Below are 21,851 nucleotides of genomic sequence, written 5' to 3' on the forward strand. Positions count from 1 at the left end.
TGGCCCTTGCATGTGTGAAAAGGAAGGATTTTTGCAAGCTTCAAGGCTTTGAAGCTTGCAAACAGGGGTTGTGGGGGTCAGATTGAGGCTGTATGGTGGCGGTGGTGGTTGTTTGGTGGCCGATGGTGACTGCATGTGGTTGTTTGGTGGCGGCGGTTGATGTTTGGTGATCGGTTGGGGCTTTGGAGGCGTGGACCAGAGAGATCGAGGGAGAAGAAGTGAGGGAGAGAGGAAGGAGAAGAGGAGGCGTCGAGAGGAAGGAGAAAAGGAGAAGTGAGGCAGAGAGGAAGGATCTGCAGGGTTTAGGGTGAGAGGAAGGGGAAAAGGAGACGCTGCAGGTCAGGGAAAGAGGAAGGGGGAAAGAGGAAGGGGGAAAGAGGAAGGGGAAAAGAAGAAGGTGAGTGAGAGCTTGAGGAAGAAGGTGAGTGAGAGAGGTTGAAGAAGAATCTGAGCATGAGAGAAGAGAGGAAGAAGAGAGGAGCGGCTAGGGTTGAGGGTTGGAATGGAAAGTGAGTGAGGAAAAATAGATTATATAGTGGGATGACCGGCGGCTGAGCCGGTCATCCCACCGGCTGGAGCCGGTTTTCTGCCCGTTTGGGCTTTTTTTTTTGAATTTTTTTAAATTGACCGTTTTTCTGACCGTTTTTTCAATTCTCAGCTTCTTTACCGACCGTTTTTTCAATTCTCAGCTTCTTTACTTGGTTGAGCATATTTGGCAACTTCCCGAAAACGAGAATAATGAAAATTAACCTTCAAGTGTTATTATGTATTTCATTTCAAATGTATTGTTGCTTATTTTTCATTGTCATGTATTTTCTTTCGTCTTTATTTCTATCATTCAATAAAATTGTTTTTGCTATAAAAAACATAATGTACTTTTTTATTTTTGTTTAAAGTTAACATGCCAATATTTAAATTTAATTGTTTTAAATATTAAGTAAAATTAAATTTAAATTAAATTCGTATTAATTTTAATTAAATTATTTTTAAGTTGAAGTATTGATTTAGTATTAAATGTTAAATCTAAATTGAGTGAAAATAAATATTATTAATTTATGTTGTATGGTGGGACACGGGTGGGACCCTTCAAATAGTAATTTAAGAAACCATGGGTTGGAGCAAAATCTGCTTCAGTTTCTTAGGAGTTTTTTAAGTCTGATGTGGCAGTACGGGCCCACAGGAATAGTGCTGAATAGTGTGTTAAGAAACCAGATAAGAATTTTGGGGTTGGAGTTGCTCTTACATTTCAAATCTTAAAAATTAAAATACTCCATTCAAAGACGCCAACAAAAATCTATCCTCAGTCTAGCCTTTACATATAGTCCCCTGTTCTTGGAGTTCATCATTACCAATGAACCCTACAGCAGTACAACAAAAACCTTCAAAGCACCCCGCAAAACAGCAAAGTATATTATAGGCCCCCAAGTAATTCAATCAGCTTCTTTACCTGAGACTCAATTTGAGCAAAACTTCTACCAGTGCAGTGCCTACACTCAAGGGCAATGCAGAGTAATTTTAAACATAACCTTTACCATCCACATAAAAGCCAACCTTTGATTTCCATGCACTGGCAACACCATTGAGATACACCAGCTGTAGATATTCATCCAAAAAGTAGCCTAGCCCATCCACAACTTCAACACTTTATCCTTACCACCAGAGGCTACCTTCTCCCCATCAGGACTCCAATCAACAGAAAAAACCTTCCCCACAAGAAAATAAACTTAGGTTAGCTACCAGATGGAATACTTTGAACAAAAACTATTCATGCTTTTGGTAAATAAACAGACATACTTCATCAGCATGGCCTGGAAGATCTTGCCTCAACTTGCGAGTCCTAATATCCCAAACCTTGAAAACCAAACAAAAGGTCAAAGTTCCAGTTTTGCAAATGAAATTTGATGTCTTTGGACGTACAAACGAACCAAATATGTAAAATGATATTTTTATGAATCTTCCCGTGAAGGAAAATTAAAATTGCGCTTACCTTAAGTGTAGAGTCCTTGCTGCCACTTAGAATAAGTCTACTATCAGCAGACCAGCTGCACAGTAAAGGCCAATATATATTTAATTACAGTTCTAAAATGAAATAGTTCGAAATAAGATGGAAGGATTTATGGTGTATACCTGATCTGGTAAACCGGCCCAACATGGCCACGAAAGGCAGCAACAAATTTCCCCGTAGTGCCATTCCATAACTTCACAGATTTATCGAAAGATGCACTTGCCACCCATTGCCCATCAGGTGAAAAATAGACATGGTTTACAAGCTGTGAGCAAAGAAGTTTAATTATATCATAAAGCCTAAAAGATGGAATTATCAAGCAGCTGTGTTACATCAGAAAACTCTTTAAAATCCCGTTTCATTAAGCAATAACACTGGTACAAACGGAAGTCACATTGCAATTTGAAGAAAAGATCATTCAGGTTTATTCTGATTGAATTGAAATATTAATATTAAAATTATAAAGAAAAATATAGGGAAAAACTTGTACCTGCTGATGACCTGTCATACGAGTTTTGGGGTGCTTGTTGACAAAGGGCTCCCAAAGGAACATGGTGAAATCATCAGATCCAGAGACCAATCTTTCAGGGGCATCGCCTCTCATTTTTTGGTACCTTTCAAGAGCAACCTACATTGACGAGCAGCATAAACTCATTATGAAAACACAGATGGAAGAAAAAGATCCTAGACAAAGAACTTGTAACAGTTACAATCTGATAACATGGTTTTTAGTCTTGTGAAGAGGGGTAGAGGAAGACCAAAAAGAACATGACAAGATATCATTAAAAGATGATCTAATTATCAATAATATCCCTCATAACTTATTTTTTTAATCGAGCTCAATGCCATAGTTGTTGTTTATTGATTCAAAAAAATAAGCCAATAAAAATATATTTTATTTTAGTTTTTTTAATTTGAACTCACATTTTTTATAGTTTAAAATCCTATGCACAAAAGGAACTATATACTTTCTTCTGATAAATAAATGGAAATAACAACAATCATGTTAGTAAATTTAAATATCTCTGTTATATAATTTTATAGAAATATAGATTAATGGAACAAGTAATTTTTTTAAAATGGGAACAAACCATCCATTTGAACCAGCTGCACCATAAATTGCCTGTCTTGATTAAAAACTGTTAGATTATAATATAAATCCATTAAAGTGGCCCTTACCCAACAACTTAAGCTTTTGGGATTAAGTGGTTGTTTGACATGGTATCAGAGCCTCTATGGCCAAGAGGTCTAGAGTTCGATCCTTGCTCCCCTCACTTTCTAATTAAAAAGTGGAATTTAATTAAGCACATGGTAGGCGGGCCTGTGCATTTATCCACGCTTCAAGCCCAAAGGGCTCTTGCGTGAGGGGGCGTGTTAGAACATAATATAAATCCATTAAAGTTGCCCATACCCAACAGCTTAAGCTTTTGGGATTAAGTGGTTGTTTGACAAAAACATTACCTAGGGTTCAACTACATCTCACTGAAATTCAGTTTCTGAAATTATTGGGGAGAGGTGAAAATTTTTAAAAGCGTAAAATAATATATCAACAATAATTTGGAAGAATATTAGAGCTTTAGAACATTTAGTGTTAATTGACCATGTTTTAAGCATCTTTATCTAGATAAAACAGTAAAATATAACTATATTTTCTTTACAACTTTATGAGGATATATTAATATAATGTAAATTTATAATATCTTGCAAGAAGCAAGTTGCCTGCTGGCATTACAGCTTGCCTTTCTTTATGAAGGCAAGGATTCAAAAAACCTGCCCAGACTGGGTTTAGATAACAATTCTGACCGGGCAGAGCATGTCAGTTTAGTAACCAATAACTACGGTTAAAAAGGCTAACATCACTATCAAAAATACTAATAGATACCTTCTTCATTTCATTAGGCGACGAATATTGTGTCAGTTTAGTAACCAATAACTACGGTTAAAAGGGCTAACATCACTATCAAAAATACTAATAGATACCTTCTTCATTTCCTCAGGCGACGAATATTGTTTTCCAGTATGATCAAAAGCTCCAGTGCGAAGAACATACTCAGTGCTCAATGCCAAAGAATTAACCCAATGTCCATGTCCCTAAAATAAATACCAAAATACGAAGGGAAAAAAAAGTATAGAAAAAGAAAAGTTATCAGTAGGAAGTTTACAACAGATACAAGGTTATCTGATGCAAAAATAAATATAAAAAGAACAGTCAGTTTCCTGCATGACAGAACTCTTCTTTTGCTATTCTGCATTACATATACTTTTTTAATATAAGAAATCGTTGAGACCGAAAATAGTAGAATGGACTATGGAGTATAAGGAAACAAAAGAACAAAACAGAACAATCAAGAAATAAGAGAAACTCGAAGGAACAAAGTTGCCCAACCCCTCAACTTAGTTGAAATTTTTTGTTTCATTAAAAACAATATTTATAGCTTCTTATATGTTTTCAAAAAAATAATCCTATTAAATTTATTTATTAAAATAAAAAAATTGAAAAACAGGATTCTGAATTGTCTGATTAGGTAGCATGGATGAACAACAAACCAAAGTACTAGAGATTTAATTCTGATCCAATGTTAATATAAGCCTTTTTCACACTATCTTCTACTGATGTAACACATGATCGTTCGAAGAGTTTTATAATCAAACTGGGAATGTCACTTTTTTAAAACATATATCAAGTATCGACACATTAAATGATAGTATAAAAGCTTCACACTAACATTCTAACAATGAATCAACATTAAACACACTTGTAAGTTGTAATATTTCAGGACTGAAATAGGAAAGTTCAAATTAGTAGCATAAAAGGCACTTAAAAGACGATATCCAAAAACTTAAATGAAGAAAAAGGTAGCACCAGGTGAGAAATAGGACGCGTACATAAAACCGAGTTTAGAGCAAATTAATAGAAGGTACAACACAAATAGCATTCAACTGTACAAAGGGACGAGACTCACTCACCTTCAGTTCACGTATTAGCTTTCCTTGTGTGGTTTCCCAAACCTTGATTGTACAATCCTGGGAGCTGTAATAAAATAACAGTTAGGCTTTAAGTTGTAATACGAAAGGGGAAAACTCGTACCACAAACCAGCAGTAATCAGGACTACTTGAAGATAGAAAGATGAGATCAAGAATAACTAAAAGGGAATTTCACTTCAATGAGGTTTTTCCCAAAGGAGGCATTTGGCAATAATATTCCTAAAGATCAGTGCCCAAGAATTGTTGAGCTTGTGAAAACAGACACCAAAACTGGATAAATAAAAAATGAGTCTTTTGTGAACTTGAAGAAAAACAACTATACAGCAAAGCTACTTTACTAATATCCCAATTCAAGCAATATCAAAAAATGGGTATAAAGAAAAACTGATTCTAAAGCTTAAGAGAAACCAGAAGTAAAGATGGAGAGAATACCCAGTATAAATCACACCGTCTCCACCCCATTTGACGCATGTTATTGCAAGTGTGTGGCCAGTGAGACATATAACACATTTCTTTAAAGTGACATCCCATATACGGGCATCCCCATCTTTGCTAGCACTTACAAAGCGACGGCAAGGAGAACTCAGGTGGACAGGTTCCCAAGATATACCAGTTATCCATTTCTTGTGGCCCTGTATTTAGTATACATCAATTTTTGATCTCCAACAAACATTATAATGGAATGGATATACTTGACAACTCTTCAAACAACATGTTATGAAATTAAGTACTTTGAATAACCAAAATAACAGTTCAACTATGTACCCCAAAGATAAAAATAAAATAAACAATTTGTAGTTCATCTAAAATATCTCCATAGGAAAAAAAATGAAACATGATTTATAATACAAATTGGTATTCAGGGTCAAAGACCTTACAGTTAGTGGATTGCCTGACGACTTTCCAGTTTGTGGGTCCCAGCACTGAAGTTCCCCAGCCTTGCTCCCGCTTACAAGATGCTTGCCATCTGGTGACCATGCAATACAGAGGACCCAATTCTTGTGTCCTGCATAAATGCACAGTACGGAGCTATATATGGAATATTCTCATAAAAGATCCAAAAGTGTGTGCGCAAAACTAATAGGAGCTTGATAGAAACATATATTTATTTATGGAGCAATGAAGACTAGCTCATTATAACAGAGGTGGACCTCCAAGGCACCAATTCCTTAAAAGAGAAAAAAAAAAGATATCACAGGACATTCAAGAGACTGGTAACTTCCACCCCAATCCCCCAAACCCTCACTCGGTAACTGCCAGCCTTCACACTTCATATCCATCCCCCTAATATTCTCATTTCTTTGCAACCAAGTTCTCCCACTATTCTTTGCCACTTAAGCATTCATTTAAGCTCCAGACTTAACAGTAATAATATCTGTGTTTCCCTTTTTGTCCTCCTTGTGTTGATCCTCTAACTCCCCCTGCATTGATACACTATCCCATGCCTTTCCTTGTAGCATACTCACAGTTAATAGAGATTTAAAAGAAATAGATTTAGCCTACACAGTCTTTCAAGAATTTCTTTCTAGCAACACAACAATCACAAGGACAACCCAGTGACGCAAGCTTGTAGTTTCTGCATGACTTAAATTGATCTCTTCAGTTATACTGAGAGTAGGATGCTTAAACATCAGTCAATTGTTCTTTGCTTTAATTAAACATAAAGAAATTAAGTTCGGCAAACTCCAAGAATAACTTATCATTTCTATGCCAAACCTGTGCATGTGTACAATGGTGTCTGAGTGTTCATGTCCCAAAATCGAACGGTGGTATCACCAGAACCACTTGCCAGTTGCCGCCCATCAGGACTGAAGGCAACCGTCAGAACAGCTTCCGCGTGACCTACAAACAATCCCAATGACATGAATTCCAGAGAACATGACAATAACACAGTATTAAGATCTTAAAGAACCAAACCACATTGATGTTTACATGATTTAGCATACCAGAAATAGTTGCCGAACAGCGATTCACTGGACGAATCCGGAAAATAGCTTGAGGTTGACAAACTATAGGCAATACCTTCTCCACCGAGACTGAAATAATGTTCAATTAACATCGAAAACAAAAAGAAAAACATTAGTAAAAATCAAAAAACAAGTAAAAAGAACAACTTTGTTGAAACCAAATGTGACTACTAACCTTTGTTTTTCTGCAAGTATGTTTCAAGTGGCACAAGGAGCTCTTCGTCCGATATGTAGAAAGCATATGGCAATTTCTCCTCCTAAAATGAGAATATAGATACTCAAAATAACAGCAATAAACAACCAATTTATGTAAAATGAAAGCTAGAATAGAAAAAGGATTTACATTGTTCAGAAGCTTGTTGACAATCTGTTGAAGCTGTTGTGGACCAGCATTCTGAGGCAGGTAAATAGGAGCACCAAGAGGATTTCCATCTGGGTCAGTCAAAAGGCACATCACGTTGTTGATTATCTCCCTATTCTCCATCACTACCTCTGTCGTCTCTGTCTGCATTTTTTCAACTCTGCAACCAGAGATTTTCTAGGGTTTGGGAAGGTGGAAGGTTTGTGATGAATACAAGAAACCGCGCCGGCGATGATAAGCCGTCGGCTACCGCGCCGTGCAGCAAAACGCGGTGGGTTTTTTGGCGGTGGGGTGAGACGACGGAGAGGTTCTGCTGCTTGGATGGGTTGGCGGCACACGGCGGAGGAGGGATAGCACCAGACAGGTAGTGCGGCGGCGGAGTAGCCGAAAGGCCTGACGACGAAAATGAGTGAGGGTTGGTTAGGCAGCCGGGGGAGAGGTTTAGGTATTTTGAATGGGTTTAAACTTTAAATAGTTCATAGGGTTAAATATTTTCGTGGTCCTAGACTTGGACTCAGCGAAGTTTGATTTTCGTGCATCCCTGCGTAATTTCCGAAAAGCATCTCACGGTTATAGAAATAAGTTGAGACTCGTCAAGTGATGTCGTAGATATGGTAATGAGTCTTGGACCCATTGGGTATCCACATTAAATACTCGCAATGAGTGAGTAAAACTCGCTAGATGAGTATGGAGTATGCATGGGTAAATAGCCGTAAAAAATATTGGAAACGGGTGCGGTATGGGTACTAAAGTACTCAACACGCCCCATACGCGCACACATATTACACACATGATTGGTAATATGTTAATAAACTTGATACGTAACTTTCAAACTTCTTTTAAAAAACAAATAAGTGAACTCTTAATATTAAATAGGTTAAATATATGATTGTTAATTCATAAAAATAAGTTAGTAACTTATAACTTTTAAAAAAAGACTTATAACTTTACGAGTTTATTAACAAATTTAAAATTATAAATTTAAAGATTAACTTTCTCACTTATTTTTAAAAAAATATATATATTTATTTGAATGATTTTACTTGTTAAATATTCGGATGATCTTTTGTATTAGATCTTTTATTGCAAATGCATTACATTCTTTAGATCGTGCAAATTTTGACACAACTGCACCATCACATTGTCTGCACTTTCAGATCTCATGACACACATGTTTATTGTCATGTTTTTCATTGATCCACATGTCCCTGAGTTGATGTTATGACTTGGAGTTTTTTCCTCATTTTTCTGCAATTTGTCTTCAAAGACAAAATCCTCTATGGATACATCATGAACATCACCACATTCAATTACATTTTTCATTTGTTAATCGCTTGTATTATCATTTTTTGATTCAAGGCCATTGATGAAGTCTCCTTTTGGGGATTCTTCTGCACTATGTGGCTCCTCACTTATCTCCACAATATCACTTTCATGAGTAATGAGTGATTGTTCTTCCTCCTCCAAAGCTTGAGGGAAGAAATATTCTAGGACCCCTTCAACCATGATTTTGGTTAAATGACCCACCCGAGTCTCCAAATTCTTAATGGAAGCTTCTTGATTCCGAAAGATGTTTCTTATTTCAATTATGAAACTTTGAGTGGCGAGTGTCAACTCCTCCACTACCTCTTCTAAGCTATTCTTTCTCTCCCTTGATATTGATGGGGTTGTTCTTGGTCAAATGGTTGACGTTCAAACTCTCCATAGTATTGATGACTTGGTAGATCCCATAGATTGAAATTGTCATCACCTTCTCAAAAGATATTGGGTTGTCTAGTAATGACGTTGGACAGAGCTGTTAATATGGGTTATAACCCACTGGCCAGTTCGACAGGTTGGCTAAACGAGCCGGGTTGGGCTTGGTATTCCAGCTCGAAAAGAACCTAGGTAAGTGCAACCTGACTCGTTTAACCCGCGGGTTGGACGGGTCAAGTCACAGGTCAAGCGAGTCAACCCGTGGGCTAGAGTTATTTTTCATTAAATAATTTATTTTATTTTGTCTTAATTCAAGATTAGTTTTATGGATTTTTTTTTATAGAAAAATGGAAATTCACATTTCTTTAATTTGAGATGAATTTTTGTGTTATTTATTGTTATTCTATTATTTATCTCATTTCAAATGTTGCAGTAATATAATTATGTTGATAAATCCTGTAAATTAAATTCTTTTACTATATTGCAAATGTGACTGGCTTATAAAAACGTGACAAAAAAATAATTGCGTTGATAAACCTCTTACTTGTGAATTTTTTTTTGGAGCATTGGAAAGATAAATTGTACCTTTCATGGGTTGATTTCTGGACCTCCCTCACTCAACCCACATGTCCCCTAACTCTTACCACTTGAGCTATCATTCGGAGACACCTTAATACCAAAATCTGTAAGTATTTTTTTTAAATTATTTTTGGGTTAAGCGTCATATTGGTCCCTGTCTTTGTCTCACCGTCTGATATAAGTCCCTCCCCAGAAAATTTATTGCATTAGATCCATATATTTGAAAATCATATGGAGCGGATCCTCCCCGGAGCCCGGAGCTCCGGCGAATGCTTAAATGACAAGCTGACTGGGTTAAGTCAGCTGACGTGTGATAAAAAAAATTAAAAAATTAAAAAAAATTACAAGTCAGATTTATTATACAAAATTAACATATTCCTAATTATAATCCTAATCTAATCAACTAAATTAATTTTCCCCCAAACTTATCCCAATTCCCCACCCAATTAACCCAAACCCCCAATCATCCCTACCAAATTGAGGAATTGATGGCAGAACTTATGTCACTTGGGATGATAGTGAAACGTTGTTCACGTTCCTATAGGTTTTGGTAATGGGAAGTTTCAACTTTCAAGGGATGATGAATCTGGAAGTGGTACAGGTGGGTCTCGTACAGGTTCAATTTCAAAACTCTGAACACTTGAAACTTTGTTCTCACATGTAGGAGGTATTTGGATTTAGGGGTTTCTACAGCAGCATCGTGATTTTGCAAAATGGGATTTGATTCTTCCTCTGCTTCGCTACGAGGCAAAACTACACACTAGGGAGAGAAATTAGAATTCAAAAGACGGGGGGATTGGAATGAGGGTACGAACCAGTAGGAGGAGGAAGAGGAGAAACACTTAATTACAAGTCAGAATTGTAATGAGGGTATGAATTTTTTGGTACATGAAATTAGGTCTTACTGTTCATCGTTTGAGAAAATTTGGAATCCAGGTCCTGTTCATGAAAAACACATAGCAGAATCAAACTTCGATGAATGGTTCTAGAGTGAGAAACGTAGAAAATCTAGGGTCTTGTTCACCCTCACCCTCATCCACCTGCAACCTCACCCTCACCCCCAAACCCCAACCCGCAACTTCACCCTCACCCCTCACCCTCACCCTCACCCACCTGCAATTTCCAACCCATTCTCCACCGTCAGATCTTGACGTCGACCTTTTTCGTCTTCCTCGTCTCCTTCAAGCACGTGTCCATTTCGGAGGGGATTTGGTAGAATTGGGGGTTTAGGGTTTTGAGGTGGAAGTTGATTATGGATTTGAGGATGGTGGAAGAAGGAGAGAAGGAGGAGTGTACCTTGAGAAGAGGAGTGGAGAAGGAGGAGAGAGGAGATGAGCTTGGAGAGAGAGGGTCCGGAGGAGAGGATGACGAGGCTGCCATTGGAGTTTTCTAGAAGCTCTGTGATGATTTCTGGGTTCAAGACTGTGTTGTTTTTGTGATGGAATTGAGAATTGAGTTAATTTGGGGGAATTGGGTTAATTTGGGGGAGAAAATAATTTTGTTAATTAGATTAGGGTTAGAATTAGTAATAGGTTTTAATTTTGTTAATTATCTAATGTTGTGTATTTATTATTATTTTTTTATTTTTCTTTAATTCCACATCACTTCATTAAACCTAGTCAGCATGTTACACATGCACTCGCCGGAGCTCCGCCCTCCGGCGAGGATCTGCCCCAAAAATATTTCAAAGACGAGGACCCAAAACAATAAATTTTCCGGGGAGGGACCTAGAAAAGACGGCGAGACAAAGACAGAGATCAATATGACGCTTAACCCATTATTTTTTTATAACATTTTAAACATTTCCTAATCCACTTCCTCCATTTTTCAGATTTTTTATATTTATTTCACTCAACCCGCGAGCTCGTAGCGAGCCAGGTTGGGTTCATATTTTACTAACTCGTCAAGACCCCGGGTTGACATAACTCATCCCATTTTCAACCCAACCCGTAAGGGTTGACCCATATGGGTTGGCCTACCCGTATTAACAGCCCTAAGTCGTTGGTCATATCCATGGAATCCACTCAAATCAAAACCATCCATTGAACCTTGTAAAAATCACTTTCACACATAGGTTAGTAGCACCCATTCAATGAAGCAATCATAACAAAAACTCTAAATAAAAAAAATTTGAAAATTCACTCAACAAACAGAATCCCCAGCAACGACGCCAAAAAACGTGATATAGATTGCGCAAATGTACGGATCGATCGAAGTAATATAAGAGATTATTGAACTATAAGGATTATGTGTTAAACCAAATTGCAAGAAGAAATGTATATTCAGTTTGGAGATGATCTTGATTATGAAACAAATGAACGATTATGGTAAAGCTATCACCAATTCAGATTATGTTCAAAGTAACTAAGAGTGTATAAAGCTCATGAAATTTATTCTATGGTTGATCTAGTCTAATTTTTTAAGTGTAGATTACTCAAATCCAATAAGTGCCCGTTTGGCATCCCGTTAGAAATGTGGTGTTTGAATTAACGTGATTTTATTAAAATGATTTTGAGTAAAGTTGTGTTTAAATAAACGTGATTTATGTTTGGATGATTTATAACAAACGTGATTTAAAAAAATGAATATTGTTTGAATGAAAAATAATCAAATCAAGTTTGTAATTATAACTAAAAATAAGACATTACCCTTATGAATTATAATATATATACACTATGTTTTTTTTTACGTCATACACTATGTTGAATGAAAGAAATTAATCAAACAGAGGAAGGATCTGTTGAATAAAAAAACTTAAAAAATCAGAGGTGGATCCAAGCAGTGCAAACGGAAAACGACGAAGAACGATGGAGTGGGAACGCTGGAGCGCGATCGGTGCTCTGGTGGATGGATCTTAGCAGAAACAGAGGTGTACGAAACAGAGGTTTGAGCAGAAACAGAGGTGTGCGAAAAAGAGGTTTGAGAACGCCAACGCCCAACGCCACCGCTCGGATTTTTCACTTCCCCTAAAACACTATTTTTGTGTGGATTGGCGTTGGTGCGTTTGAGTAAACGCTCATCCAAACGGTTACAGGAAACTTCAGAACCACGTTTTAGACAACGCAACACACGTTTGAACCAAAAAAACGCTACGCCAAATAGGCCCTAAAGCTTTCAATTAAATCTCAGTCTAATTCCTTCGGTACCTATGAATAATTCAATTGAAGATGAAGTTTTATTTTTAGGCCATCAACTACCAGCCTCCACCCTTATTCCTAAGGCACACACAACTAATCAATCTCATCTCAGGTCCTTTATTATAAACCAAACTTCCATTTGTGAAAAGAGTAAGTAAAATAACTTGCATGCATTCAGGCTAATATTGAAACAAAGATCATGAACTCATAGAGGAAAACCTTATTTCATACAAACTAAGAAATTAGAACATGAACAAGAAAATGATTCACATCCCCAAATGCTAAAAGGAACTTAGCCAAGCATGGCTAAGGGAAACATAATTCTAACCTGAAATACAAGATATTGAGGTATATAAATGGTTCTAAGTTCCTCCCAGTAGATCATATCAACTAAGATTACAAAGTGTGGTATTCATAGCAGAAAATTGATGAGCCATGCATGTGCGTGCACTTCTAGCATGCACATTTGTGCAAAATGGTCACGCTACTGACTAGCCACTCATGTGCTGACAGTTTCAACCTGTGTTCCTAAAATGGCCCGTGTGGTAGGGATGGCAATGAGTCTCAGACCCATAGGGTACCAACAAAAAATACCCATTATGGGTCGGGTAAAAACCTGCTAAATGGGTACACGACGAGTGGGTTCATTAATCGTTGGATCGAGCTGAAATTTTGATATGTTATTCACAATACATATATCTTCAATCTGACCGGTCGGATCATTAAGAAAATATTTTTGCTATGAGAAACATTCCACGCACTAAGAAGCTCTTCTTCAACTTCCATGAGCTCAAGTTCTTGCCTTCAATGCAATTAAGGATCATCATTAGCCTTCATGTACCTTCACTCTCTTCAATGCTAACTTATGAAACCTTCCTCATGAATCTTTTCCTTCAACATTTTACTTTCCTTGTTCCAAAAGATTCCCAGACAACGCTTCATGAGCAATAAATGTTGGGTTGCACACTAAATGAACAATCAAGCTCTTCTTTATAACTTGTAAACATCAAATTAAGCAACATTAAGCCAAGGAATACAAATTATATATAGAACATGTTTCATTTCCACAATTCCATTCCTGCCATCAATTCCTCTGACATGCAAGACCAAGGACCAAATCGCAAAAAGACAAGATTAAAGGCTAAAAATGCAATAAAGACACTAAAAAAGACTAAAATGAAAATAACGATGCTAAAAACATAAAATGACACAACTAAGCCTAAAAGTAACTCTGCTGAGGATGAGTGATAAAGAAATTAAGATCTCAAAGTCATGTAGAGGCTTGAAAATTGTAAATTTAAAGTCTCTAATGTCTTAGATTGGTTTTTAATTTCATAGTACTAAGTAGCTCATGCAATGCATAGAGTTTTTCTTTTTAAAATAAGGTGGGGGTGTCCTACGAGACCATGAGGGCAATTTCCTTGTTGATTCAACCATGTTGGGCAATTGTTCTATTAATCATGCTGAACTTTAGGAAGTTTATCATGGTGCTAAGCTAGCTTTGACAAGAGGCTTGAGCAAGATCATTGTGGAACCTGATTCTGATTTTGCAATTAGACTTATAGACAATGATTGTTAGGCTGCTAAGCCTTATGCTTTTCTGGTTAAGGATATTAAGAGGATTTTGAGATTTTCGGTAACTTTAAGCTAATTCTTTTCTAGCATGAGTTTAGAGAGGCAGACTCAGTTGTTGATGCTTTTGCGATGAGTGGAATGGGCTTGCTGATGCCCTTTAGGATTAATGATTGTCCTCTTCTTTTTGTTGTGTTCCTCTTATGTTTAATTCTTGTAATACTTCTTATTTAGGGGATCACTCTTCTTTTTTTTTTTTTTTTTGAACTTGGGGATCACTCTTCTTAGTTTGGGAGTATAGCCCCGTGTGCAATAATTGAATAGAAATTCGGTGTACACTTATCTGGGTTGATTTTTCCAAACCTCATTACTTCTATTGCAAATTATTGTTGGGTCTCCCTAGAATTGCTTTTCAGTAATTAAAATTGCCTTTATCATTAATTTGTATTGGAAGAAATTATTTCTACTTCTTGATCTCAAATTTGACTGTCGTGATTTTACCAATATTTGTCCACTAAATTAAATTACATGATTTCACAATAAATAGTAGGTAGTGACTATTTATGCCTCTCCGTTTTACTAAGTCCGCCATCTCCTTTTTTAAAAATTTCAACATTGCCCTTAGTAAAAAAAACATAAAAAGGTTACTTCCCACACACCATCTCATTCTTCCACCTCACCCTCCTCCTCACCCTCCTCTTCATCCTCCACTCCCAACTTCTTTTGGGTGATCTCAAGTCAAGAATAGAAGCTTACCCATGTAAGTTTTACCTTTTTCCGAGCTTTTTTTCAGCTTTTTTTTAGCTTTCATCGCGATTTCGCGACTTCCCGACGTAACTGGTTAGTCCCGCATTTAAACATGCGGTAGTGAAACAAATTACACACTCCCGCTAACATAAGTGCGGAAGTGAAAAACTTAGTCATTTCAATCGTGTTAAGGTCTGGTACTGCTACCTAAATAAAATTGATTTTCCCGCACTTAAAAGTGCGGAACTTGATGTGTTGGAATAATAGTTCCGGAAGCCTCCGCACTTAAAATTGCGGAACATATTTTTCTACAACTCACAGGCTATCCGCACTTCAACATGCGGTAGTCATAAAACATGTCCGCAGTTTAGAGTGCGGGCAAGTCACGAAACATCCTCCCATGGAAGAATCAAATCGAGGGACTGAATGAAGACACAAAATACAACCTAAGCCTCGAAAACTTGTAAGAAATAACTTACATTGTTGTTCTTCTTGTGGGTTTTGTCCTCCTTTCTCTTCCTCTTCTTGACTTGGTTGTGGGTTAATATGGGTTTGAGAGACTTGATTTTGTGAGGGTTGAAAATTTTGAAATTTGGTTGGAGAGGAAGAGGGGTTATACGGTTGAGAGAGGGGGGAGGGTTTGTAGGGAAAGATGAAGATGAGGTAGTTTTTTTTTTTTTAAATTTAAATTACTGAAGGGTATTTTGGTCTTTTTCCAGTTTTGGGATGGTGCACTTAGCAAAATAGGAGACGCAAATAGTCACTGCCTAAATAGTACAATATGTATACATTCATACTTATATAAAAATGCTCAGCTAATTTCAAAAAAAAAAAGAATGCTCAGCAATGTCCACCGGGTTTGCTACATAACTATAATTATACATATCATTAATGATTTGCAAATTGCTATTGTTTCAATCTCTAGGACATGGAAGAACTTTATCATATTCTGTCTTCACATTTTGAAACTAGAACATGCGAAGTTCTTTTGTGTTCCCTCATTCACCACAACACCTACAAAAACTGTATGGGTTTAAAGAATGGATGCGATGAAAACACACATTGCAAAAAAAAAACAAATCCTATTCCGTTTTCTCTAACTCCAAGAACCCCCAACAGAAGTAACATCCCTTAATTGGCACCTTATGTTATGCACTGTTTTTGTTAGTTCATAGACCAGCTGCTTCAGTAATATTCCTCAATAATCTGGGATTTTGATCGAGCTGAATGGCATTGTTTGATCCATATACCCGACCTCACTTTGTGGGATAAGACTTTTGTTGTTGTTGTTGTTGTCTATAGATCAGCTGCTTCAGGCACATGAAGGGTTTGAGAATCAGCTGAAGGAATTGGGAAAGCAACACGAGGGCTGAAGCGCGACAATGGCGGGATCCGGGGTGATGGAGCTGTTGTTCTTGTCCTTGGAGATAAGTTTTGCTGCTCCAGAATTAAGAACTGAAGCTCAGGTGGGTAGTCTCTCATGCAACCAATTCTAGGACCAGCACCTGTTGTCCATTTGGTAGACAAGTGATATGCCAACTGATATGATTTCATGCCTTTGTGTGAATTTATCCTCTTCATTATCTTTTCTTTTGGAATAGTATTTTCTTCTTCATTATGTTCATCTACATCAAACAAGTTAGACTTGGAAACCATGAATTCTTCCTCATTGATAAATGATTCTTCTGCTGTCTCATAACCACAATCAGGTTCATAAACTGGAGAAAAGAATTGGGTATCTTTAAGAAGATCTTCTCCGAAAATCACCGGCACGTTGCCTCGTTTTGGTATTTCAAGTCTAGCTATCTTTGATCCGAGTCGTTGTGACAATCTTGACAACGGTGGATCAGAGGTTGAATCATCATCGGCATTATTAGAGCCCCCGTTGGCTAGCTCTTCGGTCAGTGTGCTGGAACTCTCAGTTTCATCATTTGGAGGAAACTTGTTGGCCTCTAAAGAACATCCTCGAGAGAGAAGATCCTGCTTTGTTTTGGCTGCGTCATCTTCTTCTTCCGGGTTTTTCTAGATACAAGAAAAAGACATTTAATATCCTGAAAATATTTTATCTTCTAGATGTAATGAACATGACTATTGGCTAATTCACTACACATTATGTCATGGATCAAGTTATAACAGCTATCTTTAACTCTCTATTCCAAAGTAAACTAGCGTGAGATAATGATGAGTGTGGATGTATGCAACTCTAGAAGTTTAATTTTCTCCTCTTATCATGTTAAATTGAATGAAAGTCTGCAATAGATTGAAAGATGCTATATTCTGAGGCAAATTCATCTTTTACCTGTACATTAGTAAGGTCCACATGGTTTTCCTTAAGGAACGACACGAATTCGAGGAAATTTTCTTCAGTTGGGAGATAATGCCCACTGTGAGGCCAAACTGCCTTTGGAGTAGAAAAGGTTTACTGTCAGTATACTAAATAACAGGAAAATAGAAAAAGTAATTCAATGTAGTGCATTTTTGGTCTGACGTTTCGAGTTCATGTTAGACTTCAAAATCAAGTTAAAGCAGAAGCTACAACATGGATCTTCTCCGTGGACATGCTTTGGAGAACCCGTCTAACACAAATCCAAATATGCACGTATTGATTTATCATGAAAGTCTTAGGTTTATTTTCATTTCATACCTTAAGAACACCGTCCAGCGCCACTAATCTACCAGCAGACAATGTGGCACCACCTGCCAGGAAGCTTGAATGTTGAAATGTGCCCTTGTTCTTCTGCCCAACATATAAAGTCTTGGATGTGCTGAGTACAAAAATCCACTTAGAATCTCCTGTGGTTTCAACAGCTGTCCCACTCTCTTTGTAGAAGAGCCTCCCATTCTCAATAATTACTTCATAAACTTTTCTTTCTGCCTGGAAAAGAACAAAGATAAGAACACCTTCACATCTTACTTGACAGTTAAGTTATCTAATAGCTCTGGGTTTTTCATTCAATTTCCTTTAAAATTTTGGCCTGCTCATAATTAAGGGGAGCCTTGACACAATGGTAAATGTTACCATGTGACTGAGGTCACAGGTTTAAGTCCAGGAAACAGCTTCTTGTGTAAAATAAAAAACAAGTTAAAGTTGTGTACAATGAACCATGTATTTGAACCCTTCCAAGGACCCCGCACATAGCAGGAGTTTTAATTCATAGGCTCCCTTTTTTTTAAATAATTTAGAGTTTTACTGATAGACATCTATTTGTAACTGTTAGAGAGAGTTAGTTACATGAGCTTGATCCATCTGGATGAAAGAAAATGGGATATTAAAGGGAACGAGAAAACTTACTGGACCAAGATACTTAATGCATTGCTGCTGAAGCTTTGATCTAGGACATCTCTCAGAAGTGAATTCCCTGCCTTCCCCAATATCAAGCCTACACTTGTAGATAGGTAAACATCCATTAGTTTGATTGTAAGTTACTTGTAGAAAACAAACTGCATTCTTTATTCTTGTTTTAGTATTACCAGTAGAAGAAAGGTTGATTGCTATCACAATGGAGCCATTTGACATAATAAAATTGAAGGTTATGGCCGTAACGATGCCGAGGGTCAATCTGTTCAAATTGACAACCAGTTAGAGAAGCTAACATATATATATTTTTTTTAATTTTGTTACTTTAGATTTGAGACTTACTGCCTCTAGCCAGTGCTGCAAAGCAAGTTTCCGAGCCTTCCTGTCCTTAGATAAACCCTTTCCAACCTATTAATAAGGGAACAAATGGAAAAAATGACTAAACTTTCAACTTACTTCAAGAACATATTATAACACAAATCATATAAGAACGGAAAAAACATAAATTCAGTTCCTTATATCCTTTTCATCACGTTTCTCATTCAAACCATTACCTTGGCAGCTCTCTTTCTAGCCCTCGACCAACGTGAAACCGCAGTCTCTGGTTTCTCGATGTCAAAAAAAGATATAGAACTGCGCTTTAGTTCTGCAAAATCCAAAGCCTTCCACCTATACACATGAATGCAATCTTGTAAGATGAACACAATTACAAACACCTTAACGTTTGATAGAGATTACAAACTTAATTTGACAGTAATTGATGAGATATTTCGAAGTAAAGACTCTTAAATATGAACATATACATATTTAAGTTTGTATTTAAGGGTGGCGAATTCTATATTCTGTTTTCAAAAAACAAATATGAACATATACACTTCCATATCAACTGACCTAGAAATGAACAAATAAAATGAATCAATTTATACTTAAATTCAATTGTTTGTTTAGCCAAGTGAGTATATTGGAACTAACCATCTCTGTTCGGCTAGAACTGCACAATCTGCGAGCTGCCTCCTTGTTCGAAAACTTTTGTAAACTTTCTGCAACTTGAGTGCAGCTAGGTCTCTTTGATGTCGTGGCTCCAGCAACGGTGAATAGTAGCTCTTCTCGGACAAGTTACTATATGATCTTGACAACTTATCATATGTGTTTATACTCATTGTGCTTACTGGTTTACCAAATAACTCACTATCCACATCTGCAGTGGGAGATCTGAAAGAAAGCATTGTCTCCAACTCCCGGCCATTAATGCTGACCGATCCTTCAAGCATCATCTTCCCTGCACAGTGTGATTTCTGTTAAGGCAGGTTTTGAGTCACAACCACAAAACCACTCAAACCAAGGGAACAGAAAGTATGCTAATATGCTTTATTTATCTTCATGCACCAAGTAGATAGATGTCAAGATAAACTTCAAAGGTACAATACAAATCAGCAATTTTCCCATTTAATAAATTGTTATGACTTATGAATATATATCTTCAAATAAATCAAGATACCGATGAACAAAATTTAGACCGTTCATCTTCCTAGTAGAACATGTAAATTTTTCAAAATAGAGAAGAGGGAGTAGGAGAAAGTCATGAGGCTTGGAAGCTATGCTTTGCATTATATAATATGGTGGAGATATAAGGATCAATATTCAAATGGTGCTTGTTTGATTCCCCTTAAGTAAGGTCTCGTATCCGAGTCTAGTGTATGAAAGAAACTCCGCGGGAGAGCTAGCCCCACAAGAATGTGGATGTCCTGGGCTCGAAGACGATTGTCTAACGTGAAGATACCTATGTTAGATTAAAAAAAAATTCTTCCCTTAAAAATGTTTACGAAGATCTTCATAGTTTTAACTCTCAGCATTTTGATCCTTTAAGGAAAGAGGAATGAAACAGATACGGAAATGATTCAACAGAGTCCAAACAATATAAGAATGAGTAATCAAATCTTCAAATACTTGGTTACGAAACAATACAATCAATGCACAAGATATGATTAATTTAAACTCCTTGTACACACATTTGTAAATATCCATGTTAGTGAATATTTGAAAATATTTGTATAATAAAATATTACAGCCTTATTTGAAGCTTATAGACTCCATGAATCTAATGAAAACAAAAAGTTTATGGTTGTTGTTGTTGCTGCAGTGGATATTAGGGAAGTTACTTGAAACATTATCTCATTCTGCACATTTCAGAAGCAATGCAAAAGAAGGATCAAGGAACATTGTCATTGTTGGAATAAATCAATAACCCACATGGAGAATGATCATAGTGTCCCCTGGGGAGCACCGAATCCAGCTTTTAAGCCACTTTACCCTTTTTACACCAACAATGTAGCAAAAAGAAAACAATTAAAAATAATGGCCTAATTGTCATCAAGTCCAGAAAAACATGTTACAACAATGCAAATTTTCTAATTCAATTCTGAGAACCAGAAAACATTCTCACAGTTTACTTAAATGTTTGAATACATGAAAAAAATAAAATTATTAGGCAGAGAAATATTCTCAGAAAACATTCTCCCCTCACAGTTTACTTGAATTTTTTAAAACATGAAAATAGAAATATCTATACAAGGCCCACAATATCAATGTTTTTTGCTACCCTCAATATTATGAAGGGCATGAATAACCATACCTTGTTAATTTGTGACAGTGGGACCAGGGGAGATGAAGAAAGGCTCTGGGAGATAGAGAGAGCCAACAACAAACAAAGGGGTGTAGAGAGAGACAGAGAGAGAATAGGAAGAGGAAACCCAGACAATGGAAGGTAAGAATGAAAGAGAGACCGAACAATGTGGGAGGGAGAGGATGATGATGGGGTTGTGTTCTTTTTTCGGAGGCTCACAAGGTTACAGGGTGGCTTAGGTGTGTTGTTTTTTTCTCTTTTGCAATGCTTAATGAATGTAAATGGTTCCTGCAACAACTTGGCTTCTATGCTATTCTTGCACCATCTTTTATACTCCCTCCGGTCCTATTTATAAGCATGAAAGAGAAGAAAAATCTTGGTCCTTTTTATAAGAACCAAATGAAAGTTTGAGCTATATTAATTATTTTTTTCCGATGATGCCCTTATTAATTCTAACTTGTAAAATGTGTCTCATTAATTATTCTCTCTCTTTCCCACTTTCCAACACTAATAACAAAGGGTAATTTTAGAAGTTTATTTTGATTCAAGACATATTTAATGCATTTTATCTAGTTTAACTACATTTCTTAAACTATGTGATTTTTTTTTTACTGCTTATAAATAGGACCGGAGGGAGTATATAGAAATGGATGGAAGGGATTGTGGGAGGTGAATAATGATAATGACATGGAAATACTACAAAAAGGTGGGTGTGGACTTTGAACTTTGGAGTGAAGTGAGAAATGCAAGGTGTCCAACCAGCAACCACATGGGGTTTTTCTTTTTCCTAGAAACTTGCATGATACACATAATCTTCTATATATATATATGTAAAGCTCATTTCAGCTATAAATATTAAATGTATTTAACAATGAAGTTGA

General features: G+C 36.7%; 2 protein-coding genes across 2 annotated transcripts; both read right to left on the reverse strand.

Moving 5' to 3' along the window:
* Positions 1 to 1,183: 1,183 nt before the first annotated feature.
* On the reverse strand, positions 1,184 to 7,860 carry LOC130717844 (notchless protein homolog). The gene is made up of 13 exons (XM_057568221.1): positions 7,302 to 7,860; positions 7,134 to 7,215; positions 6,938 to 7,027; positions 6,708 to 6,833; positions 5,870 to 5,997; positions 5,424 to 5,623; positions 4,973 to 5,036; positions 3,986 to 4,096; positions 2,496 to 2,633; positions 2,128 to 2,270; positions 1,988 to 2,042; positions 1,795 to 1,851; positions 1,184 to 1,703 (listed from the first exon to the last, which is right to left on the reverse strand). Exons 1-13 carry the CDS (start codon positions 7,467 to 7,469, stop codon positions 1,620 to 1,622), a joined length of 1,446 nt encoding a protein of 481 aa, XP_057424204.1. The 5' UTR covers positions 7,470 to 7,860; the 3' UTR covers positions 1,184 to 1,619.
* An 8,047-nt stretch (positions 7,861 to 15,907) lies between these two features.
* Positions 15,908 to 21,223, reverse strand: LOC130720577 (IQ domain-containing protein IQM6-like). Its single transcript, XM_057571228.1, has 9 exons — positions 20,980 to 21,223; positions 19,320 to 19,626; positions 18,902 to 19,016; positions 18,690 to 18,755; positions 18,521 to 18,609; positions 18,342 to 18,429; positions 17,694 to 17,924; positions 17,349 to 17,450; positions 15,908 to 17,071 (listed from the first exon to the last, which is right to left on the reverse strand). Exons 2-9 carry the CDS (start codon positions 19,619 to 19,621, stop codon positions 16,346 to 16,348), a joined length of 1,719 nt encoding a protein of 572 aa, XP_057427211.1. The 5' UTR covers positions 19,622 to 19,626; positions 20,980 to 21,223; the 3' UTR covers positions 15,908 to 16,345.
* Positions 21,224 to 21,851: the final 628 nt, after the last annotated feature.

Source organism: Lotus japonicus, chromosome 5 (genome assembly GCF_012489685.1).
Source record: "Lotus japonicus ecotype B-129 chromosome 5, LjGifu_v1.2".
In the NCBI taxonomy this organism is placed as follows: Eukaryota; Viridiplantae; Streptophyta; class Magnoliopsida; order Fabales; family Fabaceae; genus Lotus; species Lotus japonicus.

Excerpts from the sequence above, each read along its gene's own strand:
- LOC130717844 (XM_057568221.1), bottom strand. The coding sequence starts at position 7,469 with ATGCAGACAGAGACGACAGAGGTAGTGATGGAGAATAGGGAGATAATC. Across the intron at positions 6,834-6,937 it reads CTGTTCGGCAACTATTTCTG|GTCACGCGGAAGCTGTTCTG; the intron begins GTATGCTAAATC and ends GATTGTTTGTAG. Across the intron at positions 1,852-1,987 it reads GCAAGGACTCTACACTTAAG|GTTTGGGATATTAGGACTCG; the intron begins GTAAGCGCAATT and ends TTGGTTTTCAAG.
- LOC130720577 (XM_057571228.1), bottom strand. The coding sequence starts at position 19,621 with ATGATGCTTGAAGGATCGGTCAGCATTAATGGCCGGGAGTTGGAGACA. Across the intron at positions 18,430-18,520 it reads AATCAACCTTTCTTCTACTG|GCTTGATATTGGGGAAGGCA; the intron begins GTAATACTAAAA and ends CTACAAGTGTAG. Across the intron at positions 17,925-18,341 it reads GCATTAAGTATCTTGGTCCA|GCAGAAAGAAAAGTTTATGA; the intron begins GTAAGTTTTCTC and ends GTTCTTTTCCAG.